General features: G+C 46.5%; 1 protein-coding gene across 3 annotated transcripts in view; it reads right to left on the bottom strand.

The window, feature by feature from the left end:
• Positions 1 to 24800, bottom strand: part of LOC134538899 (transcription factor SPT20 homolog) — a 58929-nt gene that overhangs the window by 12028 nt on the left and 22101 nt on the right. Inside the window, exons 9-17 of one of the 3 annotated variants that reach the window (XM_063380504.1) lie at positions 24179 to 24546; positions 21857 to 22043; positions 21054 to 21233; positions 19284 to 19413; positions 18351 to 18587; positions 14372 to 14467; positions 13285 to 13473; positions 7145 to 7416; positions 3760 to 3891 (exon numbers count right to left, since the gene is read on the bottom strand). In XM_063380504.1, the coding sequence (XP_063236574.1) occupies positions 3760 to 3891; positions 7145 to 7416; positions 13285 to 13473; positions 14372 to 14467; positions 18351 to 18587; positions 19284 to 19413; positions 21054 to 21233; positions 21857 to 22043; positions 24179 to 24546 (1791 nt within the window). The remainder of the gene's footprint in view (positions 1 to 3759; positions 3892 to 7144; positions 7417 to 13284; positions 13474 to 14371; positions 14468 to 18350; positions 18588 to 19283; positions 19414 to 21053; positions 21234 to 21856; positions 22044 to 24178; positions 24547 to 24800) is intronic. The other 2 variants (XM_063380505.1, XM_063380506.1) reach the window with 2 other exon arrangements.

The following is a 24800-nucleotide window of genomic DNA, read 5'->3' as shown; positions in this document are numbered from 1 at the left end:
AATATGTTTGCTTTCAAACATTCAATAAATGGGGGGAAAATGTTTTAAAACCATATTATTCCAACACTTATGATAAAAAGTTTCCTTTATGTATGTTTATGTTTACAATCACTGCCATACAATACATGATGTTTGTTAAAATACAATTTTATGCAATATACTGAAGGTACACAATGTTCATAGTTACGTGTCAGTTGGCACCCTTAGTCAACTCTTCTCTTCCTTGCCATTCCAGTGGGTATTCAGATGCACGTACATAGTCCTACGATATTTAACTTGCCAATCATTGAGCGAGGGCATAACTAAAAGTGTTTTCTATTGCTTACAATTAATTTTTTTTTTTCTTCATTCATACGTAAGAATCCCAAAATTAAACATTTTCAGGTGGCGAAGGAGTAGACGTTCTCACTCTTAATGTTGTCATCATGAATCGTGAGACAATTTTACAAAAAATGTGGCAGTGTATCTTTAAAGACAAACAAAATTTAACCAGGGAACAAGACGAAGTTGAAAAATTGTTGGCTTGTTTCAAAAAATTCATGTATCAAGTATACTATGTTTGGTTTTAACATTAAAGTTGTTTACATAGCTTGGTAAGTCCATTGGTACAAAGCTCGAACATTGTTAAGTGCTAAATTCTGATTTCCTGCTTATAACGTTTTCCTGCTTATAATGTTTTTTTCTTGTGCTCCCTTGAAAAACATTATAACAGGGTTCTACTGTACATGATAACAGGGTTATACTGTACATGATAACAGGGTTCTACTGTACATGATAACAGGGTTCTACTGTACATGATAACAGGGTTCTACTGTACATGATAACAGGGTTCTACTGTACATGATAACAGGGTTCTACTGTACATGATAACAGGGTTCTACTGTACATTATAACAGGGTTCTACTGTACATGATAACAGGGTTCTACTGTACATGATAACAGGGTTCTACTGTACATGATAACAGGGTTCTACTGTACATGATAAAAGTACGTTATCTTGGGGAATGGTACCACGACAGGTAAAAAGAAGAAAAAAATACCTAGTTAACTTCAGAGGTTATCAGTGTTGAATTTTTTTTAATTTACTCTATTTCCTAAAATATTATTCCTAGAATAATTTTTCCTTGAATATGTAATCCTTTGATACTAAGGATTTGATGGGATTCGAGGATTTGAGGATTTTATTGCCCCATCCCTAATTATAACATTTTTACGTATCGGAATTGAAAGTTTCTTAAGGGTTACATGAAATTGTTAGCAAGTTTATTTGCATTTAAAATACTATTTTCTTGACACTTTGAATTCCTATGTTTGTTGAGCCAGGTTCGACAACCTAGGTTTACTTTTGCAAGAGGCATTTAAAAAGTAAATCTACCTGGTTACAGCATAAAACTTGCCATCATTATTTGGTTGTGTTATCAGTTCTCTTAATGCATTAAAATTAGTGGTGCAAGGATGCGGATACCGATGAATCATAATCGGTGATTATGGGTACTTTTCGATTAATCGTAATCTGAGATTATCTTAACGATTACTTTGCCGATTATCTACGTCCCGGCGTAATTAAGTAAGTTTTTACCGTGTAATATTTTGTTACACATTTTAGGACGAAATACAGTAATATTTGTATATATTACTAAATTCATCTAACTCCGTCATATCATAATTACAGATATTTCGTTAAGTTTAGTAAATCTCATTGCCTCGAACAATAAAAAATACATTTTTCCTACACGTTTATTTACGTTTCGTCTTTTGTTCTGTCTTTTGTTTAGTGGCCTTGTACATTACCTATAGCCAGAGACGTAAAATAGATGGCACGCAATCAAAATACCACAAGCAGTTGCAGTGGATTCTATGACAATCAATCTTTTCGAGTCGTAGTAGCGGTTCAAAATTGTGGTCCTGATACCTTTTATAGTTTATCATTGCATTTTACAAACTCGTTATGGGCGTCTTTGGTAACATTATCCGTTGTTGTGTTATTTGTATGAGACGTGAAAAGTGAAAAAGTATTTATAATTTTATATATTCAGTCAACATATCACATGTGCTAGAATTGGTTTTGAGTCATTTTTATATAATTATAGTGAGATGGCGTTTAGGGAGAAAAAAATTGAAGTGTGGAAACATTTTTCTATAAACTCAAGTGAACAAAATAAAGCAACATGTTTACATTGTTAAATGGTAATTTCTCGATGCAACCTTATGTGATAGTCGATAATAATGCTAGTTTTCCGCAACAAAAACTTACCCATTGTAAATTACAATTACTGTATTAGACTGTAGTTCAAGTTGTTTACTATAAAAAATATAAATAGAAGTTAATTTAATTTACACTTTACAATGACTTAATAGTGTATTTTATATATTTTTATACTGTTATTAGAACTGTATTCTCAATTTTACATAAATTCACATGGGAATAAAAATTGTTGTGTGCATTATTACACTTAAACAAATTTGTTCATTATAATCGGTAAAGTCATATCGGTGCACCACTAATTAAAATAGCTGTTTGAATACGAGCACTGCGCTATTATAGCACGGCTGAAACACTGTCTCAAATTGAGTCATATTATTGATATAAATCTCCACTTTCGTGTACAGAAAATTGACTCAGTGAAAGTTTTTAATAAATAATTATGAAGTAAATTTATTTACAAGCCTAATTCAGCTTTAAGACAACATATATTTAATAAGGATAAATAAGACACTATTTCCAATGTAACAAGTAACATCTAAGCACGAAATACTTTAGGAAAACTTAATGATGTGATTTTTAGCATATTTGGGAATTATTTCAAATGTCTTGGCTTGAGCTGTCAACAGACAAACATTGCCACTGCTGTCGCAATACTAAAGCGGTAGTGGGAAGGCGGATATCCAATCGAAGCTGTTATTATCTACCCAAGAAATGTTTTGACAGCTGTTCATTTTTGGCGGATTGACTGGTTTACTTCCTAACAAAAAACGCAGCTAGCGAATACCGCGGATGTTATTTATGACTCTACAAAGCGTGAAATTCAGTTTTTAATGAATTCTACTCAAAGAAAAAATCTTCAGAATCTTCAAAGTTTTTTTAATTTTACAAGATGAAGTCGAAGAAAATTAATCTTCACTTCAACTTCGGCTCTCTGAAGCTTCGCATATCCCTAATTACCAGGGACAAGATTATACGGTGAACTGCGATAAAACCAATATAACACCGAAATGCAACTAAAGTCATTTAAATTAATCAGCATTATTACTCAAAATCTAACTCAAATCACAAAAAAAAACCTAATTTTTAATATAATAAATTCAATTAATGTAATTTATTTAGCAGAAAATTTGTACCAAAACATATGTCGAAATAGATTGAAAAATTTTTAAAATCATTTAAATATTCAATTGTTATTAGGTAACTCACTTTTTACATCATGGCATTGGAACATCTTTCAGACAGACACACAAAATACTCGCAAATCTATTTTTATCGTTCCAAGTAGTGAAACATGCTCTTATTAAAAATTAGTATATTGTGTAAGGGCAATATATGATAGTTGAAATAATATGTCAAAAATGTTTAAAAATAATCTATATTTGTGAATCAAAGGAATTCAAAAAATAATAATAAAAACATTTAACACTGAAATCTCCTGTTTTAAAAACGAGATCAGCCTAGAAATAAAACCAAATACGTAATCTTCTCCCACACATGCACACTCATGGAACTGGTATTGAGAAGTGTGACCGGGTGAACCGCGTGGCACGCACCGAGGTGGTGGTGGTGCAGGTGGCGGTGCAGGTGGTGACGGGCAGCGTGGTCACGATCACGCCCGAGTGCTGAGCCGCGCCGGGCACGTTCAGCAGCAGCGAGATGGGCACCGCCAGCCCCGGGATGGACACCTGCAGGCACAGCGACACTCCGCCGTTCCCTCCACCTCTTCACCGTCAACACACCATGCATCACCACAATGCAACAACAAATCAGCATATCTAACCAAAACTCAGCCCCGATTACAAAAACATTATCTTTTAATATTTATTTATTTATTTATTTATAATTGTAACATGCCAACTAACAGGACAAAGCCTTTAATGGTAGGCGCACAATTAGACACAAACACACTCACAATAGTAATAAGCGTAAAAGAAAAACACAAAACAATACAATATTAAAAAAAAATCACACATAACAAAGACAATAAAAAAAATTCAAATGTTACAATTTAGACAACACAGAACTAAAACACACATGATCATAAAGAACTAAGGAAAATAATGAAAGTCTTTATCAAATTTATTAAAGTTGGTTATTAGCCTAAAGATAAGATCATTATTTCCGTTAACTGAACATAAAGTGGAAGTTAAATGACTATTAAAAGGAGGTACTCTTAAACCAGTGTTGTCAAGTATATATTTACAGTTCAATTTTTTAGTTTTTAATGAAAATAGAGTCAAGTAATTCTCTTTGACTTGAGAGAGATATCAGATTGGGTAGAGGAAGATGTTTTTGATTAATAATATTTATTAAATTCAATGAATGTATATTATTTAGAACAATGAAAGTACCAAAAATGTACGAGAGATGTTTCAATCGTAAGTTTCAAAAATTATTTGAAAGAGCAGATAATACAGAAGGTGAAATAAACCACGCCCGTTGCTGGTTCAAAGACGGAGGAACTACGCACGCGCAGAGCGCCGAGGAAGAGAGAGTAGCAGCAGACCGGCTTGCCCGAGGTTATTCGACCACAAGTCACGATGGCAGACAGACGTGTGCTCCTCTGTTTACAACTGATAGCTCTCAATAAAACTACTTGTTACCATACCATTTGTTTCAGCTATCGTGATTAACTATAAGCCGTTCTTTAAAAATTCAGTAATTTTTAATTTAATAATTACAAAACATTATTTTGTTATTACTATTAAACTAAATTTGAGTTTGCAATTGAGTTACACAAGAATTATTTTACTTTACTTTTACACTGTTAAAAAAAATACTGTGAATTTCCTGTTTGCAAGTAAATCAGAGGTCTTTATTCAATGAAAACAAGCAAAAATGCTGCAATTTTAATATGATGGTAATTAATGTGTGTCATATCTTCATTTTTTAAGAAAAGTTTGGTAATGAATAGTTATAGTATAATTTTCATTCACGTTGACTTGGATAATGTATTAAGAATAGTCTACTAGTCATAAGACTCATAAAACACGTATATTAATTAAAAAAAGTTAAAACACTACTTGAAGACAAACCGTTAAAATAAATATTTACCGTATTTAATCGCATAATGTCCGCCATCGCATAATGTCCGCAAATTTCTTTTTAAATACTTGAAATGGAATTTTTAAAATCCGCATAAATTCCGCACCAGACACAAAGCAACCTTGGCCACCCCTGAAAGGCACAGTAACGGGATGGAAAATTACCGACGCTGTCAACAATGCTTTGACCTTGAGTTGTTCATTTCTCCGGAGCGGTCGCTGAGAGGGTTTGTAGCGTGGTGAAACCGTCTGGACTCAGAAACTCGCACTCCACTGCGCAGCTGCCTGCGACGTCACGCGAGTTGCAAGGGGATGGGCTATATATAGCACAAGCCAGTACACGTCAACTCACACTACGTCACAAAGTAGGGGAGGTAGCTGAGAAGTGGTGGGGGTACATGCGCACGGTTTTTTTATACACACAGTGGGCAAGGGACAGGGAGGAAGGCTCGCCGGCGCCGGCTAATGCAGACATTAGACATCTGCCCCGTGTCGTCAGTGGCCGTCTCAATGAAAGATTAAAAAAATATCTTTTCACACAAAGCGTTTATTTTGTGTAGGCTGGCTGCGGCTTCTGAACGTAAGATCGCACAAGCGAGTGAGAGAAGAAAAAAAAATGAGTGGCGTCTTCCACTAATCGCCGGCACCCAATTATCTCGCCACCTGTCACATTTCTCACGTCCGTTGCGGAGGGTCGCCAGTCACCAGCGCTCTGCTAGTAAACTAATTATGAGAGAACAATTTTTTTACTCTACACAAAACGTAAAATTTTGAGGAAAAATTTTTTTTTTCGGACTTCACATCATAATGTCCGCACCCCATTTTTTTGGTCAAAAATGTAGCCAAATTAATGCGGACATTATGCAAGTAAATACGGTAAATACAAAAACTTCTGTAAACATTAGAAATGTTCACATGATTAACTTAATTATTGTTTCAGCATCATGTGTGTATTTTATCTGAAAATATGTTAAACTATCTTTTTAATGTGTTTAAGTATTGAGTTAGTGCATGTTGGACGATCTAAGGTTAATTCATAGCCGTTCAAACTATATTTATATTGGAATTCATTTCGTCTTTGCAGTACATCAAATTAAAGATTTAATATGCTGTTTCCTGATATGTTTTGCATCATTGCACATTATAACACAGTCTTCCAGTATTGTAACCACTAGCAGTAGGAAGCTGAGGTTATTCCATCGTTCCTCCTAGCATAGTTGCTCGTTGTCCGGCGGAAGTAAGGAATTATATTCAGGCAAAAAAGTACAGAATGGAAGGTTCTGCACAAGAAGTCTCCAGCGTGAGGGCCGGTCTCACTGATCCAGGGACACAGCACTGGAGGCATGAAGCTGAACGGTGACCGCGGGTTTATGTAGTTTTGCCGTAAGTACGAGTTGAAGAAGACTGTTTTCTTCACGCAGACTTCCACAGCACATCTCCGTCGGTCAATGTCAGCCATCGTGTGTTTCAAGACTCCAGTCCTAGCAGAGCAGTTTTTACATATGTCATAGCTGAGACCAACCCTTTATAGCGATCTGCAGCCCAATGTCCAGTCATCGTACATTCTACAGACGTAGTTGTAGGTTTTTACTACACAGCTAGTTGGCGTCTATCCTGATCTGACATAGAACAGTACCAGGGCTCCTGTAATATCAGAGCTTCGTCCACCCTATCTGTGAGTTATGCAGAGTACATATATTTATCCCCGTAAACCGTGCGTACATTTGAGGCTGATACCTATTCTCATGATAAATGCTAATTTTATATTAGCATCTCAATGGGTCATCCTGCATGTAAGAAATAGCTGTTCAAAGAGTTTACAGACTATGTAAGTAAGTAACCTAACATTTTATTGCAATGAGTGCGCTGACTAACTGGGAAATGAAGCGCTCACCTGCACATTCTGCAGCCCCTGCAGGCTGGCCAGACTGAGCCGCTGCAGGTTGACGTTGACGCTGGGCTGCGACGGCGGCTGCGGGGGGCTGGAGAGGGGGGAGGGCGTCAGCGCGGGGCCCTTGGGCGAGGGCGAGGCGGCAGGCGGGCAGCTGTAGGGCGAGGGCGGGGTCCTGGAGGAGGGGCAGGCCAGCCGCTCGCTGGTGAGACGCTCCAGCAGCGCCGAGGTGTTGCTGGTGGCCCCCGGGATGGGGTTGTCCGCCGAGGGGCTCCCTGCAACCAGGCACACTCCCTCGCTCTCTCGCTCTCTCACTCCCTGGCTCCCTAGCTCCATGGCACCCTCGCTCCCTGGCTCCCTGGCTCCCTCGCTCCCTGGCTCCCTGGCTCCCTGGCTCCCTGGCTCCCTGGCTCCCTGGCTCCCTGGCTCATTCGCTCCCTGGCTCCCTGGCTCCCTGGCTCCCTGGCTCCCTCACTCCCTCGCTCCCTGGCTCCCTGGCTCCCTGGCTCCCTGGCTCCCTGGCTCCCTGGCTCCCTGGCTCCCTCGCTCCCTGGCTCCCTGGCTCCCTGGCTCCCTGGCTCCCTCGCTCCCTCGCTCCCTGGCTCCCTGGCTCCCTTGCTCCCTTGCTCCCAGGCTCCCTGGCTCCCTCGCTCCCTGGCTCTCTCGCTCCCAGGCTCCCTGGCTCCCTGGCTCCCTGACTCCCTCGCTCCCTGGCTCCCTGGCTCCCTGGCTCCCTCGCTCCCTGGCTCCCTGGCTCCCTGGCTCCCTGACTCCCTCGCTCCCAGGCTCCCTGGCTCCCTGGCTCCCTGACTCCCTCGCTCCCTGGCTCCCTGGCTCCCTGGCTCCCTGGCTCCCTGGCTCCCTGGCTCCCTGGCTCCCTCGCTCCCTGGCTCCCTGGCTCCCTGGCTCCCAGGCTCCCTGGCTCCCTGGCTCCCTGACTCCCTCGCTCCCTGGCTCCCTGGCTCCCTGGCTCCCTGGCTCCCTGGCTCCCTCGCTCCCAGGCTCCCTGGCTCCCTGGCTCCCTGACTCCCTCGCTCCCTGGCTCCCTGGCTCCCTGGCTCCCTGGCTCCCTGGCTCCCTGGCTCCCTCACTCCCTCGCTCCCTGGCTCCCTGGCTCCCTGGCTCCCTGGCTCCCTGGCTCCCTGGCTCCCTGGCTCCCTGACTCCCTCGCTCCCTGGCTCCCTGGCTCTCTCGCTCCCAGGCTCCCTGGCTCCCTGGCTCCCTGACTCCCTGACTCCCTCGCTCCCTGGCTCCCTGGCTCCCTGGCTCCCTGGCTCCCTGGCTCCCTGGCTCCCTGGCTCCCTGGCTCCCTGGCTCCCTGGCTCCCTGACTCCCTCGCTCCCAGGCTCCCTGGCTCCCTGGCTCCCTGACTCCCTCGCTCCCTGGCTCCCTGGCTCCCTGGCTCCCTGGCTCCCTGGCTCCCTCACTCCCTCGCTCCCTGGCTCCCTGGCTCCCTGGCTCCCTGGCTCCCTGGCTCCCTGACTCCCTGGCTCCCTGGCTCCCTGGCTCTCTCGCTCCCAGGCTCCCTGGCTCCCTGGCTCCCTCGCTCCCTGGCTCCCTCGCTCCCTGGCTCCCTGGCTCCCTCGCTCCCTGGCTCCCTGGCTCCCTGGCTCCCTGGCTCCCTGGCTCCCTGGCTCCCTGGCTCCCTCGCTCCCTGGCTCCCTCGCTCCCTGGCTCCCTGGCTCCCTGGCTCCCTGGCTCCCTCGCTCCCTGGCTCCCTGGCTCCCTGGCTCCCTGGCTCCCTGGCTCCCTCGCTCCCTGGCTCCCTGGCTCCCTGGCTCCCTGGCTCCCTCGCTCCCTGGCTCCCTCGCTCCCTGGCTCCCTGGCTCCCTGGCTCCCTGGCTCCCTGGCTCCCTGGCTCCCTGGCTCCCTGGCTCCCTGACTCCCTCGCTCCCTGGCTCCCTGGCTCTCTCGCTCCCAGGCTCCCTGGCTCCCTCGCTCCTGGCTCCCTGGCTCCCTGGCTCCCTCGCTCCCTGGCTCCCTGGCTCCCTGGCTCCCTCGCTCCCTGGCTCCCTCGCTCCCTGGCTCCCTGGCTCCCTGGCTCCCTTGCTCCCTGGCTCCCTTGCTCCCTGGCTTTCTGGCTCCCTCGCTCCCTGGCTCCCTCGCTCCCTCGCTCCCTGGCTCCCTCGCTCCCTGGCTCCCTGGCTCCCTCGCTCCCTGGCTCCCTGGCTCCCTGGCTCCCTTGCTCCCAGGCTCCCTGGCTTTCTGGCTCCCTCGCTCCCTGGCTCCCTGGCTCTCTCGCTCCCAGGCTCCCTGGCTCCCTGGCTCCCTCGCTCCATGGCTCCCTGGCTCCCTGGCTCCCTGGCTCCCTTGCTCCCTGGCTCCCTTGCTCCCAGGCTCCCTGGCTCTCTGGCTCCCTCGCTCCCTGGCTCCCTCGCTCCCTGGCTCCCTCGCTCCCTGGCTCCCTGGCTCCCTCGCTCCCTGGCTCCCTCGCTCCCTGGCTCCCTCGCTCCCTCGCTCCCTGGCTCCCTCGCTCCCTGGCTCCCTGGCTCCCTGGCTCCCTGGCTCCCTGGCTCCCTCGCTCCCTGGCTCCCTCGCTCCCTGGCTCCCTCGCTCCCTGGCTCCCTCGCTCCCTGGCTCCCTGGCTCCCTCGCTCCCTGGCTCCCTGGCTCCCTGGTTCCCTCGCTCCCTGGCTCCCTGGCTCCCTGGCTCCCTCGCTCCCTGGCTCCCTGGCTCCCTCGCTCCCTGGCTCCCTGGCTCCCTGGCTCCCTGGCTCCCTGGCTCCCTGGCTCCCTCGCTCCCTGGCCCCTCGCTCCCTGGCTCCCTCGCTCCCTGGCTCCCTGGCTCCCTCGCTCCCTGGCTCCCTGGCTCCCTCGCTCCCTGGCTCCCTCGCTCCCTGGCTCCCTGGCTCCCTCGCTCCCTGGCTCCCTCGCTCCCTGGCTCCCTCGCTCCCTGGCTCCCTCGCTCCCTGGCTCCCTGCTCCCTGGCTCCCTGCTCCCTCGCTCCCTCGCTCCCTGGCTCCCTCGCTCCCTGGCTCCCTCGCTCCCTGGCTCCCTCGCTCCCTGGCTCCCTGGCTCCCTCGCTCCCTGGCTCCCTCGCTCCCTGGATCCCTCGCTCCCTGGCTCCCTCGCTCCCACGCTCCCTGGCTCCCTGGCTCCCTGGCTCCCTGGCTCCCTCGCTCCCTCGCACCCTGGCTCCCTCGCTCCCTCGCTCCCTGGCTCCCTGGCTCCCTCGCTCCCTGGCTCCCTCGCTCCCTGGCTCCCTCGCTCCCTGGCTCCCTCGCTCCCTGGCTCCCTCGCTCCCTGGCTCCCTGGCTCCCTCGCTCCCTGGCTCCCTGGCTCCCTCTCTCCCTGGCTCCCTCGCTCCCTGGCTCCCTCGCTCCCTGGCTCCCTCGCTCCCTGGCTCCCTCGCTCCCTGGCTCCCTGGCTCCCTCGCTCCCTGGCTCCCTCGCTCCCTGGCTCCCAGGCTCCCTGGCTCCCTCGCTCCCTCGCTCCCTCGCTCCCTGGCTCCCTGGCTCCCTCGCTCCCTGGCTCCCTCGCTCCCTGGCTCCCTCGCTCCCTGGCTCCCTCGCTCCCTCGCTCCCTGGCTCCCTCGCTCCCTGGCTCCCTCGCTCCCTGGCTCCCTCGCTCCCTGGCTCCCTCGCTCCCTGGCTCCCTGGCTCCCTGGCTCCCTCGCTCCCTGGCTCCCTCGCTCCCTGGCTCCCTGGCTCCCTGGCTCCCTCGCTCCCTGGCTCCCTCGCTCCCTGGCTCCCTCGCTCCCTGGCTCCCTCGCTCCCTGGCTCCCTCGCTCCCTGGCTCCCTCGCTCCCTGGCTCCCTGGCTCCCTTGCTCCCTCGCTCCCTGGCTCCCAGGCTCCCTGGCTCCCTGGCTCCCTCGCTCCCTGGCTCCCTGGCTCCCTCGCTCCCTGGCTCCCTGGCTCCCTCGCTCCCTGGCTCCCTCGCTCCCTGGCTCCCTCGCTCCCTGGCTCCCTCGCTCCCTGGCTCCCTGGCTCCCTGGCTCCCTGGCTCCCTGGCTCCCTGGCTCTCTCGCTCCCTGGCTCCCTCGCTCCCTGGCTCCCTCGCTCCCTGGCTCCCTGGCTCCCTGGCTCCCTCGCTCCTTGGCTCCCTCGCTCCCTGGCTCCCTGGCTCCCTGGCTCCCTGGCTCCCTGGCTCCCTGGCTCCCTCGCTCCCTGGCTCCCTCGCTCCCTGGCTCCCTGGCTCCCTGGCTCCCTGGCTCCCTGGCTCCCTGGCTCCCTCGCTCCCTGGCTCCCTGGCTCCCTGGCTCCCTGGCTCCCTGGCTCCCTGGCTCCCTGGCTCCCTCGCTCCCTGGCTACCTGGCTCCCTGGCTCCCTGGCTCCCTGGCTCCCTCGCTCCCTGGCTCCCTCGCTCCCTGGCTCCCTCGCTCCCTGGCTCTCTCGCTCCCTCGCTCCCTGGCTCCCTCGCTCCCTGGCTCCCTCGCTCCTTGGCTCCCTGGCTCCCTCGCTCCCTGGCTCCCTGGCTCCCTGGCTCCCTGGCTCCCTGGCTCCCTGGCTCTCTCGCTCCCTGGCTCCCTGGCTCCCTGGCTCCCTGGCTCCCTCGCTCCCTGGCTCCCTGGCTCCATGGCTCCCTGGCTCTCTCGCACGCCCAACACCACTTCACACCACCTTTACATTCAACTATGTTGTCCAGCACAAACATGAAGTAGCATTCAGTAGCTTTACCATAAATTCAATCTTGATATAAAAAAAAAAAGTTGTGATTTTCTTAGTATGCATATAGACACCTGAAAAATTTGCGGGTTCATTTCGTGTTTTGCTAAAATTCAAATAATTATACCTTAGAGCTGCTTCGGCAATTGGTTTACTGTTAATCTGGAGAGACTGAGGGCCAATTAGAAACCCTCGCTCATAGAAGTGTCGAATCACAGACCACCCAGTCAAGACTTCTTACAAGTCAACAGCCAATGAACAGTTGACATTTGGCCGAGTGTCTAGAGGATATTGGAGCCTATCCTGAAGGTCATCGAACCCGCGAATTTTTCCTGTCTCTACCGATACAACACCACACCTGTGCGAAACCCTACGAGGTAACAATACAATGGCCAGCATCTGCACATTTCATCTTTTCCTAAAACCTATTGCATAATTGTAAAAAAAAATTTCTGTAGGCAATAAAATTAAAAAGGTAAGACGAAGGTATTTATCGAAGTATACTATGGAAAATTTTTTTGTATTTATTTTTTATTTGGCTTACATGCAGGAAAAAGCAAGGTAGTTCAATTCACGATTAAATGAGACAGTTTTGACCGGTTCTTCAGCAGTGTTACCAAATTGGAATAAAAAAAGTAAATTAAATCATTAGGAAACACTAATCAAAACGAGATATCAAAAATAACGGGAATCTGAGTTGTATAGAAAGCAGCGCACAGGAGGCAGCATGTTGCGTATCAAGCGGTATCACAATGGTTGGTCACCGGGCGGGAAGATGTGCCTGACGCCACAGAACCATTATCTGTGGTAGGAGGGTGGGTCGGATCAGCTAGCGGGAAGGAGTGTTTACTTCATCGCGTGCAGTACTGCTCTCACAAAAAGAAATGCAGCGCAACACGCTTTAAACAAATTTTTAATCGATTTTCTTAAAGTATGAGAAAAGGAGGTGTAATAGAGAGGTGGTCGCAATAGACGAGGTTGTAAAAACGAGTTTTACTTTATTTGTAAGTGTTATAAGAATATTCAGCTGCCAAAGTAGAAATGTTGGCTACAAATGTCTCACCTTATCTTGAACAGGGAGTAGTAAATTTAAGCAAGATTTTTTTATGATTATTTTTTCTCGTTGCAACATGAGTCAACCTTATTTTTGTGGGAAATGAAACCAGGCAGCAGTAATTAGCCAGAAAGGCGAGCGACGGTGTACACGTGGTCATTGCTACGTATTATCTAGACAAAAAAAAAAATGCCATTTTCAATGACTTGACGGAATCTCGGCCGGTAAAAAAAAAAGCAGTAGGCCGACACATGGATGTTAGTTAATATTGTGGTCCAGAACTACCTAAATGCCACTGTCAATGTATACGTCAAAAAAGAAAATTTTTTTTTTCTTAAAGACGAAGTTGATGAATATTAGTGTGTTTTTGAGTTTGACTTATAAAGTTCCACACGCCCCTAATGCTTCTAACTGGAAGATTGCGCTCGGCTACAACTGGGCTCCTGCAGGGCTGTGCGACAGGGGGCAGGGGGAAGACACGTCACCTGCCAGCAGCGCGCACAGCCCCGGCACGGACAGCCCCAGGCCGGACGCCGCGGTGCTGCCGGAGTCACCCTGCGCCGCGCCAGACAGCCGCCTCATCTTGGGCGTGCTGCCCGCCGCCGTCACGGCCACCGAGGAGTTCGTGCGGCTCGCGTGGTTCAGGGTCGCCGCTGGGCCTTTGGGCGACACGCCTGCCACACAGGCTCACGTTCAAGTGCATGCATGTCCATACAACAACTATTACAAACAAAAAACTAATATCAATCAGAGAATGTTTTGGAAAGATGAGCCAACGTGATTAATGTAAAACATTGTAACTAATAAGAGATGAAAGATCAAACAACATAATATAAATTTTTTTCCAATCCATTTAGTTTATATACTTTTTGGTACAAAATTAATGCTAGATAATGACACTCATATATTTACCATTGCAAAAGAAAACATTTTTGCGGTCTGAGTTTTAAGTTTAATTTAATTGCTAATTTATTTCACGTTTATAGTCACATTTCGGTGGTAAATGGTGTAGTAACTTACATTTTGGTGTTAAGAGGCCACTCCAGTGTTTCAGGGGCACTACGCAACCCACGTTAACCTCATTAGATTCAATGCTATTTTCATTTTGCTTATAACTAATTAACTAATATAGATTTCGAAATGATGCTTCCTTGATATGTAAGACAACGATGCTCTTATCAAAGCCCCTTTATTCAAAAACGTGCATAAATTATGGTTTTATACTAATCTTTACTAATATGCGTAAGTGTATTGTCTAGGTTTGAACAATAATTTATGCACGTTTTTGAATAAAGGGGCTTTGATAAGAGCTGCGTTGTCTTACATATCAAGCAAGCATCATTTCGAAATCTATATTAGTTAATTAGTTATAAGAAAAATGAAAATAGCATTGAATCTTCTGATGTTAACGCGGGTTGCGTAGTGCCCCTGAAACACTGGAGTGGCCTCTTAAGTGTTGCGTTGTCACGCTCTGCGATGTTATTCAGGTTTTTAAGCAATTGTCCGCGATCACATCAAGTACAGTGTGTACGGGGGGTTTGGGGGGGGGCGGAGCGGTGCGGGGGAACTAACCTGCAGTGGACCCGGGCTGCATGAGCGAGGAGGTCGAGACACACGGCCTCACGGCCGGCTGCAGCGACGGCGGCTGCTGTGTCGGCGCCCCAGAGCCTGCCGGGCACACACGCACGCCTCGCTCACCTCCGCGCGCTCACGTCTACTGTCCGTCCGAGCGGCGAGCGCAACATTACAGTGGAAACATACAAAATCTGTTAATTTGAACACATAGCGTATTTTTGTGTCGGCTTTAATACTTCCAATAATGTTCATGTAAGAGTAACAGAAAAAATAATGGGACATTTCCTTTAAAAATATGGCTGCGGCAGGTTCTGCGACGCGAGTGGGCGCACACGAAGCTCGCCCGGCTGGCTGGCGGCAGCGGCTTCATGACACATAAGCTGAACAGAAATGGGAGATTTTAAAAGTTGATTCCAATGTACGTATTATAAATGAACTGAATTCAAACTGAAAAAAATTAGGTAAATGAACAGGCTTTGAAAAATGTGACAATTTTTTTTTCTATTTTTTAAAAAAAAAATTTTTTTTTAACCATTATTTTTTTACAGTGCTCCAAAAATATATTGCATTTTTTGAGAGTCATTAGACCTGGGGGGTCATAGTGTTCAGAGTTGACTGCACGTACCATATTTACCAGCAGAAGTGTCGCGCCTTCATATAGATCGCACCCTTAAATTTGGGGGGAAAAAATCAGACATTTTCACCATAAGAGTCACCCCTGCGTATGGGTTGCAGCACCATATATCTGTCTTCACTAGAGTTCCGTGGATACAAGTGAAGTGTTCCTTTTCTCAGCTTATTGGCCGATAATAAATACGACACTGGCCTTGACCCTCTGCTCTTCATTGTATGTTTACTACGGGAGGATGTGAGACAATCCACTGCCCCCCCAACCTTCCATATTTATGACCCATCCAATTACCACACTTTCTCTAACAAGACAAAGGAGAAGACTGCTATTTTTTATACCTTCGTTTCCCTTTCCTCCATCGTATTTAATTTTTTTACCCATCCCTTTGCTGCAGAGAGAGAAGAGACGGCAAGCTACTCTTTGACAGCTCCGTCTGTGAAAAACTAGCATGCAGTTTACTGTGAGGCTGGAGGAATATAGCTCTTATAAACACCAGCGATGAGTGTAGTTTTGTCACGGTATGATCTGTTGAAAGCATGGGCAATCTCATTCATTGGGCACAGTTGCATCATGAACACCTGTCAGGATAGACACGCTAATTGTGTGGGTGCCGGTTCACAGGACATTTACAAAGAAGAGAGGGAGGGAAAACCGTCAACACTGCTACACGGCCTCACGCACACTATTGCTGTCTCTCTCTCTCTGGCTGGTTTATTTTTAAATTTTCCTCTCCTCTCCTCATCCCCACTTGCCGGCGACGTGACCAGTCGGGCGGCAGACATGACAAACACACAATAACCGCACTGTTCACAGAACTTCACGCGACTGCTAACATGTTTTGATCAAACAATTAATTTATACGTACTTACTCGTGGAGTTACATTCATTAGAAAACCAACATAGATTAGTTACTTACCCATATATTTGACCACACAATACATTATTATTTTTTTAACCCAAAATTTGCATATGGCTTGCAGTACAATTTTTTTTACAAAAAAATTGGCATATAATATGTGAACCATGTGTGGGTAAATGTGAAAGCATACAGCGAAGAATTTAAATTGAAAGAACCGTGTGGTATAGCAGTTAACCCTAGGTACGCTGGGAATCTCGAATGAAGGACGTGAAAGCATACAGCGAAGAATTTAAATTGAAAGAACCATGTGGTATAGCAGTTAACCCCAGGTACGCTGGGAATCTCGAATAAAGGACGCGAAAGCATACAGCGAAGAATTTAAATTGAAAGAACCATGTGGTATAACAGTTAACCCCAGGTACGCTGGGAATCTGGAATGAAGGACGTGAAAGCATACAGCGAAGAATTTAAATTGAAAGAACCATGTGGTATAGCAGTTAACCCCAGGTACGCTGGGAATCTCGAATGAAGGACGTGAAAGCATACAGCGAAGAATTTAAATTGAAAGAACAATGCGGTATAGCAGTTAACCCTAGGTATGCTGGGAATCTCGAATGAAGGACGTGAAAGCATACAGCGAAGAATTTAAATTGAAAGAACCATGCGGTATAGCTAGGGCCTGGAATTTTTCGCGATCGCGAATTTTGCGAAAATTCGCGCGAATTTCGCATGAAAACGTGAAAAGTAAGTACATTCACGAAAACCACAACATTTCTATATTACACTGCGAATATATCCCCGAAAAGTACCATTACAGTAGAATCCCGCCGATGCGACCCCCCTCTGATGCGTCCATTCCGTTTATATGACCGTTTTTTGAGAAAACATGAAAAATTTAAGCAGAGAAAGTCGAAAATTTGAGTAAAATCGGCTGAAAAACAAGTCTGTTACACTTTGTTGGGCTCTATGCGTTCACGTTTATCTTGGCGAGAGCTGTACTGTAAGCAGCCAGGCATACAAAAGACGTCTAAAAATAGATACCACCCCTCTAGACTGGCCACGCGGCAGTGTCTAGACGAGCTCGGCGCCTCCACTATCGCACGAAAAGCCGTCTCAGCTGTCATGTTATCTTACCCGCCCGGCGGCTTGACGTCATACGTGACGTGACGCGACGCTTACCTCTCCCATCCCCTGCTAATTCTTCAAGGCTCATCCCTCCCAGAGCCACAAACCATGTAAAAACAACCCCCCCCCCCTTTTTTTTTAACAGCTAACATTTCAACACATTCCCTCCCTTATTTCAACCTTCTGCGTGAGAAACTGTCAGCGTGTTTTTTTTTCTCTTTTTTTTTTACGCTGCGAAGGGACGTGGAAAAGATAATTGCTTGAGCTGTCAAAATAAACATCGCTGACGGCAAGGGCGGGAGCGCATCCTGTCTGTCTGTCGCTGTGATTATCTACTCCAAAAACATGTCACAGCATTTCAGGATAGCATTGTTCTTATTTCTTTCGTTTATAGCAGAATGTTTTCTACTTGATCCACACAAGGTTAAAGTATCCTTTAACCCAAGTCTTGTGTTTCAGCATAATTACCTTATTTTTACATAAGCCGTATTCGTGTATGGTTTTGATGCTCAAAATTGATCTGGGGTATAGTTCACACTAAGTTTCTTCTCATTTGTGCGCTGGGGTTTGTTCAAGTGGCAACCCCGTGTTCCTCCACTCCATTAAATACGAGCATATCAGTATCAGACACATGGGTTTTATTGTACTGACAATAGCACAGTGATGTGCAAATTTTGCAACTGTAAAGTTTCATGGGATAGAAAAGATTTCATTGACAAACACCTAAAGTCGGCTAAGCATGTGGCATTGGCAGCCCAAAAAAAAAAAAAAAAAAAAAAAAAAATTGTAGTTGCAAACATCAATAGCAACGTGTCTGTTTTGTGTAACTGTTTTGGATTTAATTGGCTGTTATTATGCATATTAGCCTATTCCTAGTATACATGGATCGTTTATTAAATATGTAAACTATTAGATTCAATAACTGCACAATTTAGTCAACATTTAAAATACCGGTAAAATTTCCATTGCATAACGAAAATACCGACTTTAAACCACCGCTTTTCTAATTTGAAAGTACCGCTTTTTGCATATTGAAAACACCGAAATTTTCCAGGCCCTAGGTATAGCAATTAACCCTAGGTACGCTGGGAATCTCGAATGAAGGACGTGAAAGCATACAGCGAAGAATTTAAATTGAAAGAACCATGCGGTATAGCAGTTAACCCTAGGTACGCTGGGAATCTCGAATGAAGGACGTGAGAGCATACAGCGAAGAATTTAAATTGAAAGAACCATGCGGTATAGCAGTTAACCCCAGGTACGCTGGGAATCTCGAATGAAGGGCGTGAAAGCATACAGCGAAGAATTTAAACTGAAAGAACCGTGTGGTATAGCAGTTAATGAAGGACGGGCGGAAGTACCCGCGGCAGCGTTGTTGACGAGGCGGGAGTTGACGAGGCTCCACGTCCTCTTCCTGGCCAGGCCCGGCTGGCCGGCGCCCGGCGCTCCGCCGCTGTTCAGCAGCCCCAGGATGGCCAGGTTGCCCTGCGCAGACGCCGCGCCGCCCTGCGCCGTGCCGTTGTTCAGCAGCCCCAGGATGGTGGGGTTGGCGGGCGGCGGCGCGCCGGAGGAGTTGGCGGCGGCCGCTGCTGCCGCGGCTGGAACAAGCACGCACGCACTCTCTCTGCACGGCCAGTTCAAACATGAGGACATTCTCCCGGGCCTGGTGATCTGTGAGCAGGGGCGTAGCCAGGGGGGCGGGGGGGGGGGGCGGGGGGGGGTTGAGGAGTTTAAACCCCCCCCTCCCCTCTTAGCACCAAATCTTTAATTAATTCCTTATTCATCAATCAAACAAATTTCATATTAAAATTAATAAAATTTTTACCATTAATATATTTAAATATAAGTACCGAAAACTGCTAAAATAGCACTATTTTACACCTTAAAATCTAAATTTTCCCGGGGGAGGACCCCCCGGACCCACCCCGCTTTAATACGGGAGGGGGGGGGGGGGGGGGGGCATGCTTCTGAACACCCCCCATACACAAATCCTGGCTACGCCACTGTCTGTGAGCATGCCTCCAGAAAAGCAAAAATGTTCAAAATATGTCAAAATCTTCTCCCAATACACCTAAACTTAAAAATAAACCAACCCCCAGCAAACAACAATTTTAAATACAATGCTAAGCCAGGGCAAAAAAAAAAAAAAAAAAAGCAGGATTTTTTCCCGCGGCTGATATTTAAACTAGAAAATTTTTCTGTTCTTTGACTGTCACCCAACGTACTTCAGCAAGTGCGAGGCTGTTGCCTTCCTAATCATTCCACACCCACAACCAACCGATCACGAGTCTCACCGGCTTTCTGCTGAAACTCGTGGGCCGAGTTCATGAGGCTGGTCACTAAAGCACTGATGGCGGGGTTGGACGCGAGGCGGGACGTCTTCGAAGGCCCGCCTCCCGCGGACGACTGCGACACAGACTCCTGCTGCAAGCGGAACCACGGAAGTCAACCACGCTCCTTACGAGATTCTTGGAATGGGAAACATTTCCATTTAACACAGTTTCTTGGACATGTGCCATTGCAGTTTTGCACTGTTCGTCAAAGGGAAAAATTAAAGAACGCAAATTAATAAATAAAAATGAAAACATAAACCCACAGAGAACAAACCTAAATCAGCTATGTCAAACAGATAGACCCGACGATGAACCTGAACGGGGATTACTGAGAACTTGACGACAGCACAGACTTAACTGTTCAACAGCACTGACCTCAACTGTTTTGTCACAGGAAGCTAACTGAGCTCATCTGTCTTATCGTCTTACTTTTACAACTTTGAGATCAACCCCCTTCCCCTCTGTGTTCCTTACATGTTGTCATTATAACTTTACAACACTTTAATATTGACAGTTGAAACCAAAAAATATGATGCGACATACCTTCTTTTATCGCATAATCGTCGCACGCGCGTAATCGTCGCATCCATATTTTAGGCCGTCAAAATTAGGATAAAAAAACTTCTCGCGTAAACTTGCATGATGTTTTTGGTCCCGCTAGTAGATGCCGAGCGCTTCGTGTAGGTATCTTTTCCGTATAAAACGATGTATTTTTAAAGTATGAATCTCATATTTATTCGGTCATTACCACTTACTTAATAAATTAACGGAAAAGTACAAAGTTGTCTGATGTGTAAATTTACTTATAAAGACGTTTTTAAACGTTATTTCTTTTATCTGATCGTCTGCATTGCCCCGGTGTAGGTATCTCTCCGTATAAAACTATGTATTTTAAAGTAGAAATCTAAAATTTAATTTTGGTCATTACCACTTATTTATTTAATTAACAGAAATACGAAGTTGTCTGACGTATAAATTTTCTTTTAAAGACGTTTTTAAACGGTATTTCCTTTATCTGATTGTCTGCGTTGCCGCGGCGTACCGCTTATAAAAAAGTAGCTAACGCATCATTCATGTTTGGTTATGTTGCTTCCCGTTTAGAGCGCTCGCACGTAGTCGAATATCGATATCTCGCCGATTGGATGCAACACGTGCTCTCTGTCAGGTGTCAAGTTAACTACATTTGATAGCCCGCATTCTTTCGTGGCAAGTGTGTACTACAACACGTTAGTTCACGTCCGATTCAAGTGGCTTTGCTTTCGTGTTAAGAGTTTTGGTTTTTCTATTTTAAGATGTAAAAAAGGTTTTTGTTTAATGAATTATTACTTTAGATTGTTTGGCATGCTCTTGTATACTCCACCTTTTTTTAAATAAAACGTACTTTCCATGAACGGGTTTTGTTTTTACGAATAACTTTACCCAACAAAAAAAAATTTTTTACCACTTTATCGTAGCCCCCCCATACTTTTAAACCTTGATTTTAGAATAAAATGTGCGACGATTATGCGAGAAAACACGGTAATTAACTTTTACACAAACATTTCGAGATTTTTTGAAAATTCCGGAAATGCACTACGAATTTACTGTACTTAAATAAGGTAATTTAACTGTGTTTCAAATACCAAGCGTATGTTCGAAGCAAACAGTTTAAAGAAATTATTTTCCAAATATATATACATTTGCAACTGATCAGAAAGGCAACACTTGGAGACGTGCGAGAAGTGAACTCACGGTGACGGGGACGCTCGGAGCCAGGCTGGAGCTGTGCGCGGTCCCGCTGGTGAAGGACGGCTGGAAGGAAGCGGGGGCGGGGGAGGGCAGGGAGGGCTGCGGAGGGGGAGGGGACACCACGGAGCTGGGCTGGCTGCGCGCCTGCAGCTGCGCCTGCAGGTGCTGCAGCTGCTGCTGGGCCTGCAACACCGACGAGGCACGGCTCTGTGAGGCGACGGCATGGGCACCCACGGCAGCAACGCACTACCTGGGGGGCATCTTCAATTGTGGACAACAGTCGCCTAGCTATCGTTCAGCATCAGTATTGATATAACCATGATTATTCGGTGAATGCTTTAGAAATACTGAATAGTGCTCGTTTTTGATCGTGCCCGAGAGTGTTTTTTTCAAGCCATCGTTAAAAGTTCTAGTTTCACCTGCTGAAAACGCTGTTTTCAATCGTGTGCACGTACTGTCTGAGGTTCAAAGTCCAGTGCTTTCTTTGAAAATAGTTTGTTAACATCGTTGTTTGGTTCATGGACATGTATACTACTGGAATGAAATAAAAATAATAATATTTTCCCGCCTGAAAAGGGAATGAATGATACGTTTCCAGTTTTTTCAGGAAAAACCGGTATCCCTCTTGTCTTATTTAAATATATTTCTGTTTCACTAAAAATGTATTCACTGTATTAGTAAGAATCACCAAATGATAACAGCGCAAGAGTGATTGGTTTCTCAGGCCTGTGTACCACATGCAGATCTCAGTTGTTGCAGTTGAAACGGCAGGACCGCGGCAGGGGAAGAGCAGACCTCGGACGCACCTGCAGCTGCGCCTGGAGAGCCGCGGCCTTGGCCTCGCGCTCCTTCATGGCGGCCGTGGAGGACATGCGCGCGGGCTGCCCCGGCACCATCTGCGTGATGCGCACCGACTTGCTGCCCTCCTCCGTGAACACCTCCGTGAACTGGTGGATGTACCTGTTCACGTGCGCCCGCGACCCCAGCGTGAACCTGCAACACCAGCATCCACCATTCCGTACTCCACACAGCGTGAGTACCCGTACTTACTAGATCCTCTTTGACACGGCATCCACCATTCCATACAGCGTTAGTACCGTACTTACTAGATCCTCTTCGACACAGCATCCACCATTCCATGCAGCGTGAATACCGTACTAACTGTGTCACTAGATCCTCTTTTTGCTTGCCGTTGTTTCTATTGTTTTGCATTTTGTATTTCTTCAGATTTGTGTTAAAAAGGCAAAAATTTGAAGACTCGGCTGTAGCTCCTCCCGGCGACCACTGTACTACACGAGGCCCGGCAAACACCCCTCCCCCCTGACCCTCCTGGTGGCACCACGTACGTAATCCCAGCGCCCGGCAGCCAATCACTGGTTTCTCCCAGACACGTCACCCTCTCTGGCTGCTCCTGTTACTACAACTTGGTTTTGCACGATTCTGGGTTTCTCTTGGTTTCAATAACTGTTTTATAACGACTTAGTACATTTTTTTTGGACTCCAATTAGGTAACTCTTTTGGTTCTATTCTGATGAACGATTGTTCACAATGCTTCCATTTATTCAGTTTTAATTGCTCTTCATGCTTGATTTTTTTGAACATTAGTTGCCTGCCCATGTTTTTTTTTTTTTTTTTTTTTTTTTTAAATAAAATACTGAACATAGATTTGTGTACGTGGAGTAGAAAATGAGCCAGTTCAATATTAACATAAATAAGTGTACAGACATAAAATGTTATTTCACTAATTAAAACTATTCCTGAACTCCATCATTTTGGGAAACGCCAAACTTTTCAAGGTTTACGAAGCCCTTAAAGAAGATGTGCACGAGATTTGCAATACAGAAAAGCACACTGATATGTTGAAAGTGCTGACTTATCTGAGTATAAATTACAATCAGTTTGTACTAACAGTCCTGCATGCAGTTTGTAGACCTGAAAGCAATGTTGACAAGTGAACAACTACTGACTCATTACAACTTACTGTCACAGACAGGAGGCAGAACCTGAAAGAAAGCTAAGTGTTCCACTATGCTGTCTTTTGATGACTAAATTCAACACTTACCGTTAGAATTTTTATGCACCTAGAGTTTTAAATGTAGAAAGATGAAACCATTACAAAATAGAATTTCTGTTACATTGTGGTATAATTTCTTAAAAATACATGCCGTCAAATAATCGCGCACGTAATAATAAAATTACCATCGCCTTGTGTGGCGAATTTTGTGGAAAATAACACTGCTTCATGTTTCTAGTGATGACGTATCTTGTTGTTAGTGCATAAAATACAGTAGAACCCCGATTTAACAAAGTGCTACGGTTACCGAAAATGTTTACTCTAAATTGATGTTTCGTTAAATCCGATTTACAGATTTTCAATGACCCCCGCACTCATAATCGCGTCCCTAAGTTTTGCATATCGTAGGAAGGGTCGACGCCGATATCTTGTGCTGCCGTGCTATCTCAGACTTTGTCAACTTTCCATCTTCAACGTTTTTGATCTCGCTCGTACGGCCCCCGGTTCGTGCGTACACTTCGGTCGTACATACATATTTTCAGAAGCCGTGAAAAACGAGGCATAAAATAAAAAAAGTTTAAAAATATGAACAGTGTAAGAAATACGTTACAGTTTATTAAAATACAGTCGCAACACAGAGGCTTCAAATAACATATTTATTTACGAGAATAGAACATATGAGATGGTTTAGAATTTAATTAAATGTTGTTTTAAAACATTTTTATTACTAACCAAATATAATTTATAGTTTATTACAAGATAAGAAAGCATATATATATAAAATATAGAATGTTTACTTGATTCATAAAATCGCTGTCTACAGATATGATTAGAAACTGGAAAAATTCGCGGGTTCAATGACCTCCAGGATAGACTCCAATATCCTCTAGACACTCGGGCAAATGCCAACTGTTCATTGGCTGCTGACTTGTAAGTCGCCTCGACCAGGTGGCCTGTGATTCGACACTTCTACGAGTGAGGGTATCTAATTGGCCCTCAGTCCTCCATATTTACAGTGAACCAATGACAAAAGCAGAACTAAGGTATAATTATTTGAATTTTAGCATAACATGAAATGAACCCGCGTATCTTGCTGTGAGAGGCGGGACGCTACCTGCAGGAGGTGCCGTTGCGCCGGTCCTTGCGGTAGTCGCGGTCCACGTACATCTCGCCCAGGTACTCGGCGCCGGACGGCCGCTGGTAGATGGAGATCTTCACGTGGTACACCTGCCCCTGGGGCCGGTCCGTCTCCAGCACGAACTCCTCCACCAGCTGGGGCGTGCAGTCGGCCGTGTCGCGCGGCCGCTCGTACGCGCGCGCCAGCTGCGCGGGGAACACGCCGCCGCCCGGCGCGCCCAGCTCGGGCGCCAGCGCCTCCAGCGGCACGGGCGCGCACGGCGGCGCCGGCAGGCCGTTGTCGCACGGCTGCACCACAACCGGCACTTTCAGGTTCGCTGTGTCGCGTGTCACCGTCAGTAGACACTACACCAACAAGCACTTTGCGTGACCCCCCTCGTCCCAGAGACAGCTAGACGGATAAATATCTCAGGCACGGCAAGGAAGTGATAATCTGCCTGAAGATGTAGTATACTATGCGCCAGATATTTGTTTCAAGTAATAATTAACCGTGATGTGGCACTACCTAAGCCACTGTCAACCATGTACTGTCCTGAAATAGACAGCCCGAGCTAACGGGTTATGTGGCACACAGTGTATTTATTTTCTTTTATAACAGG

The sequence above is a fragment of the Bacillus rossius genome, chromosome 14 (genome assembly GCF_032445375.1).
Source record: "Bacillus rossius redtenbacheri isolate Brsri chromosome 14, Brsri_v3, whole genome shotgun sequence".
Lineage (NCBI taxonomy): Eukaryota > Metazoa > Arthropoda > Insecta > Phasmatodea > Bacillidae > Bacillus > Bacillus rossius.
Note: the sequence above shows the minus strand (reverse complement) of the source record. Positions and strands in the feature narration are given on the sequence as shown.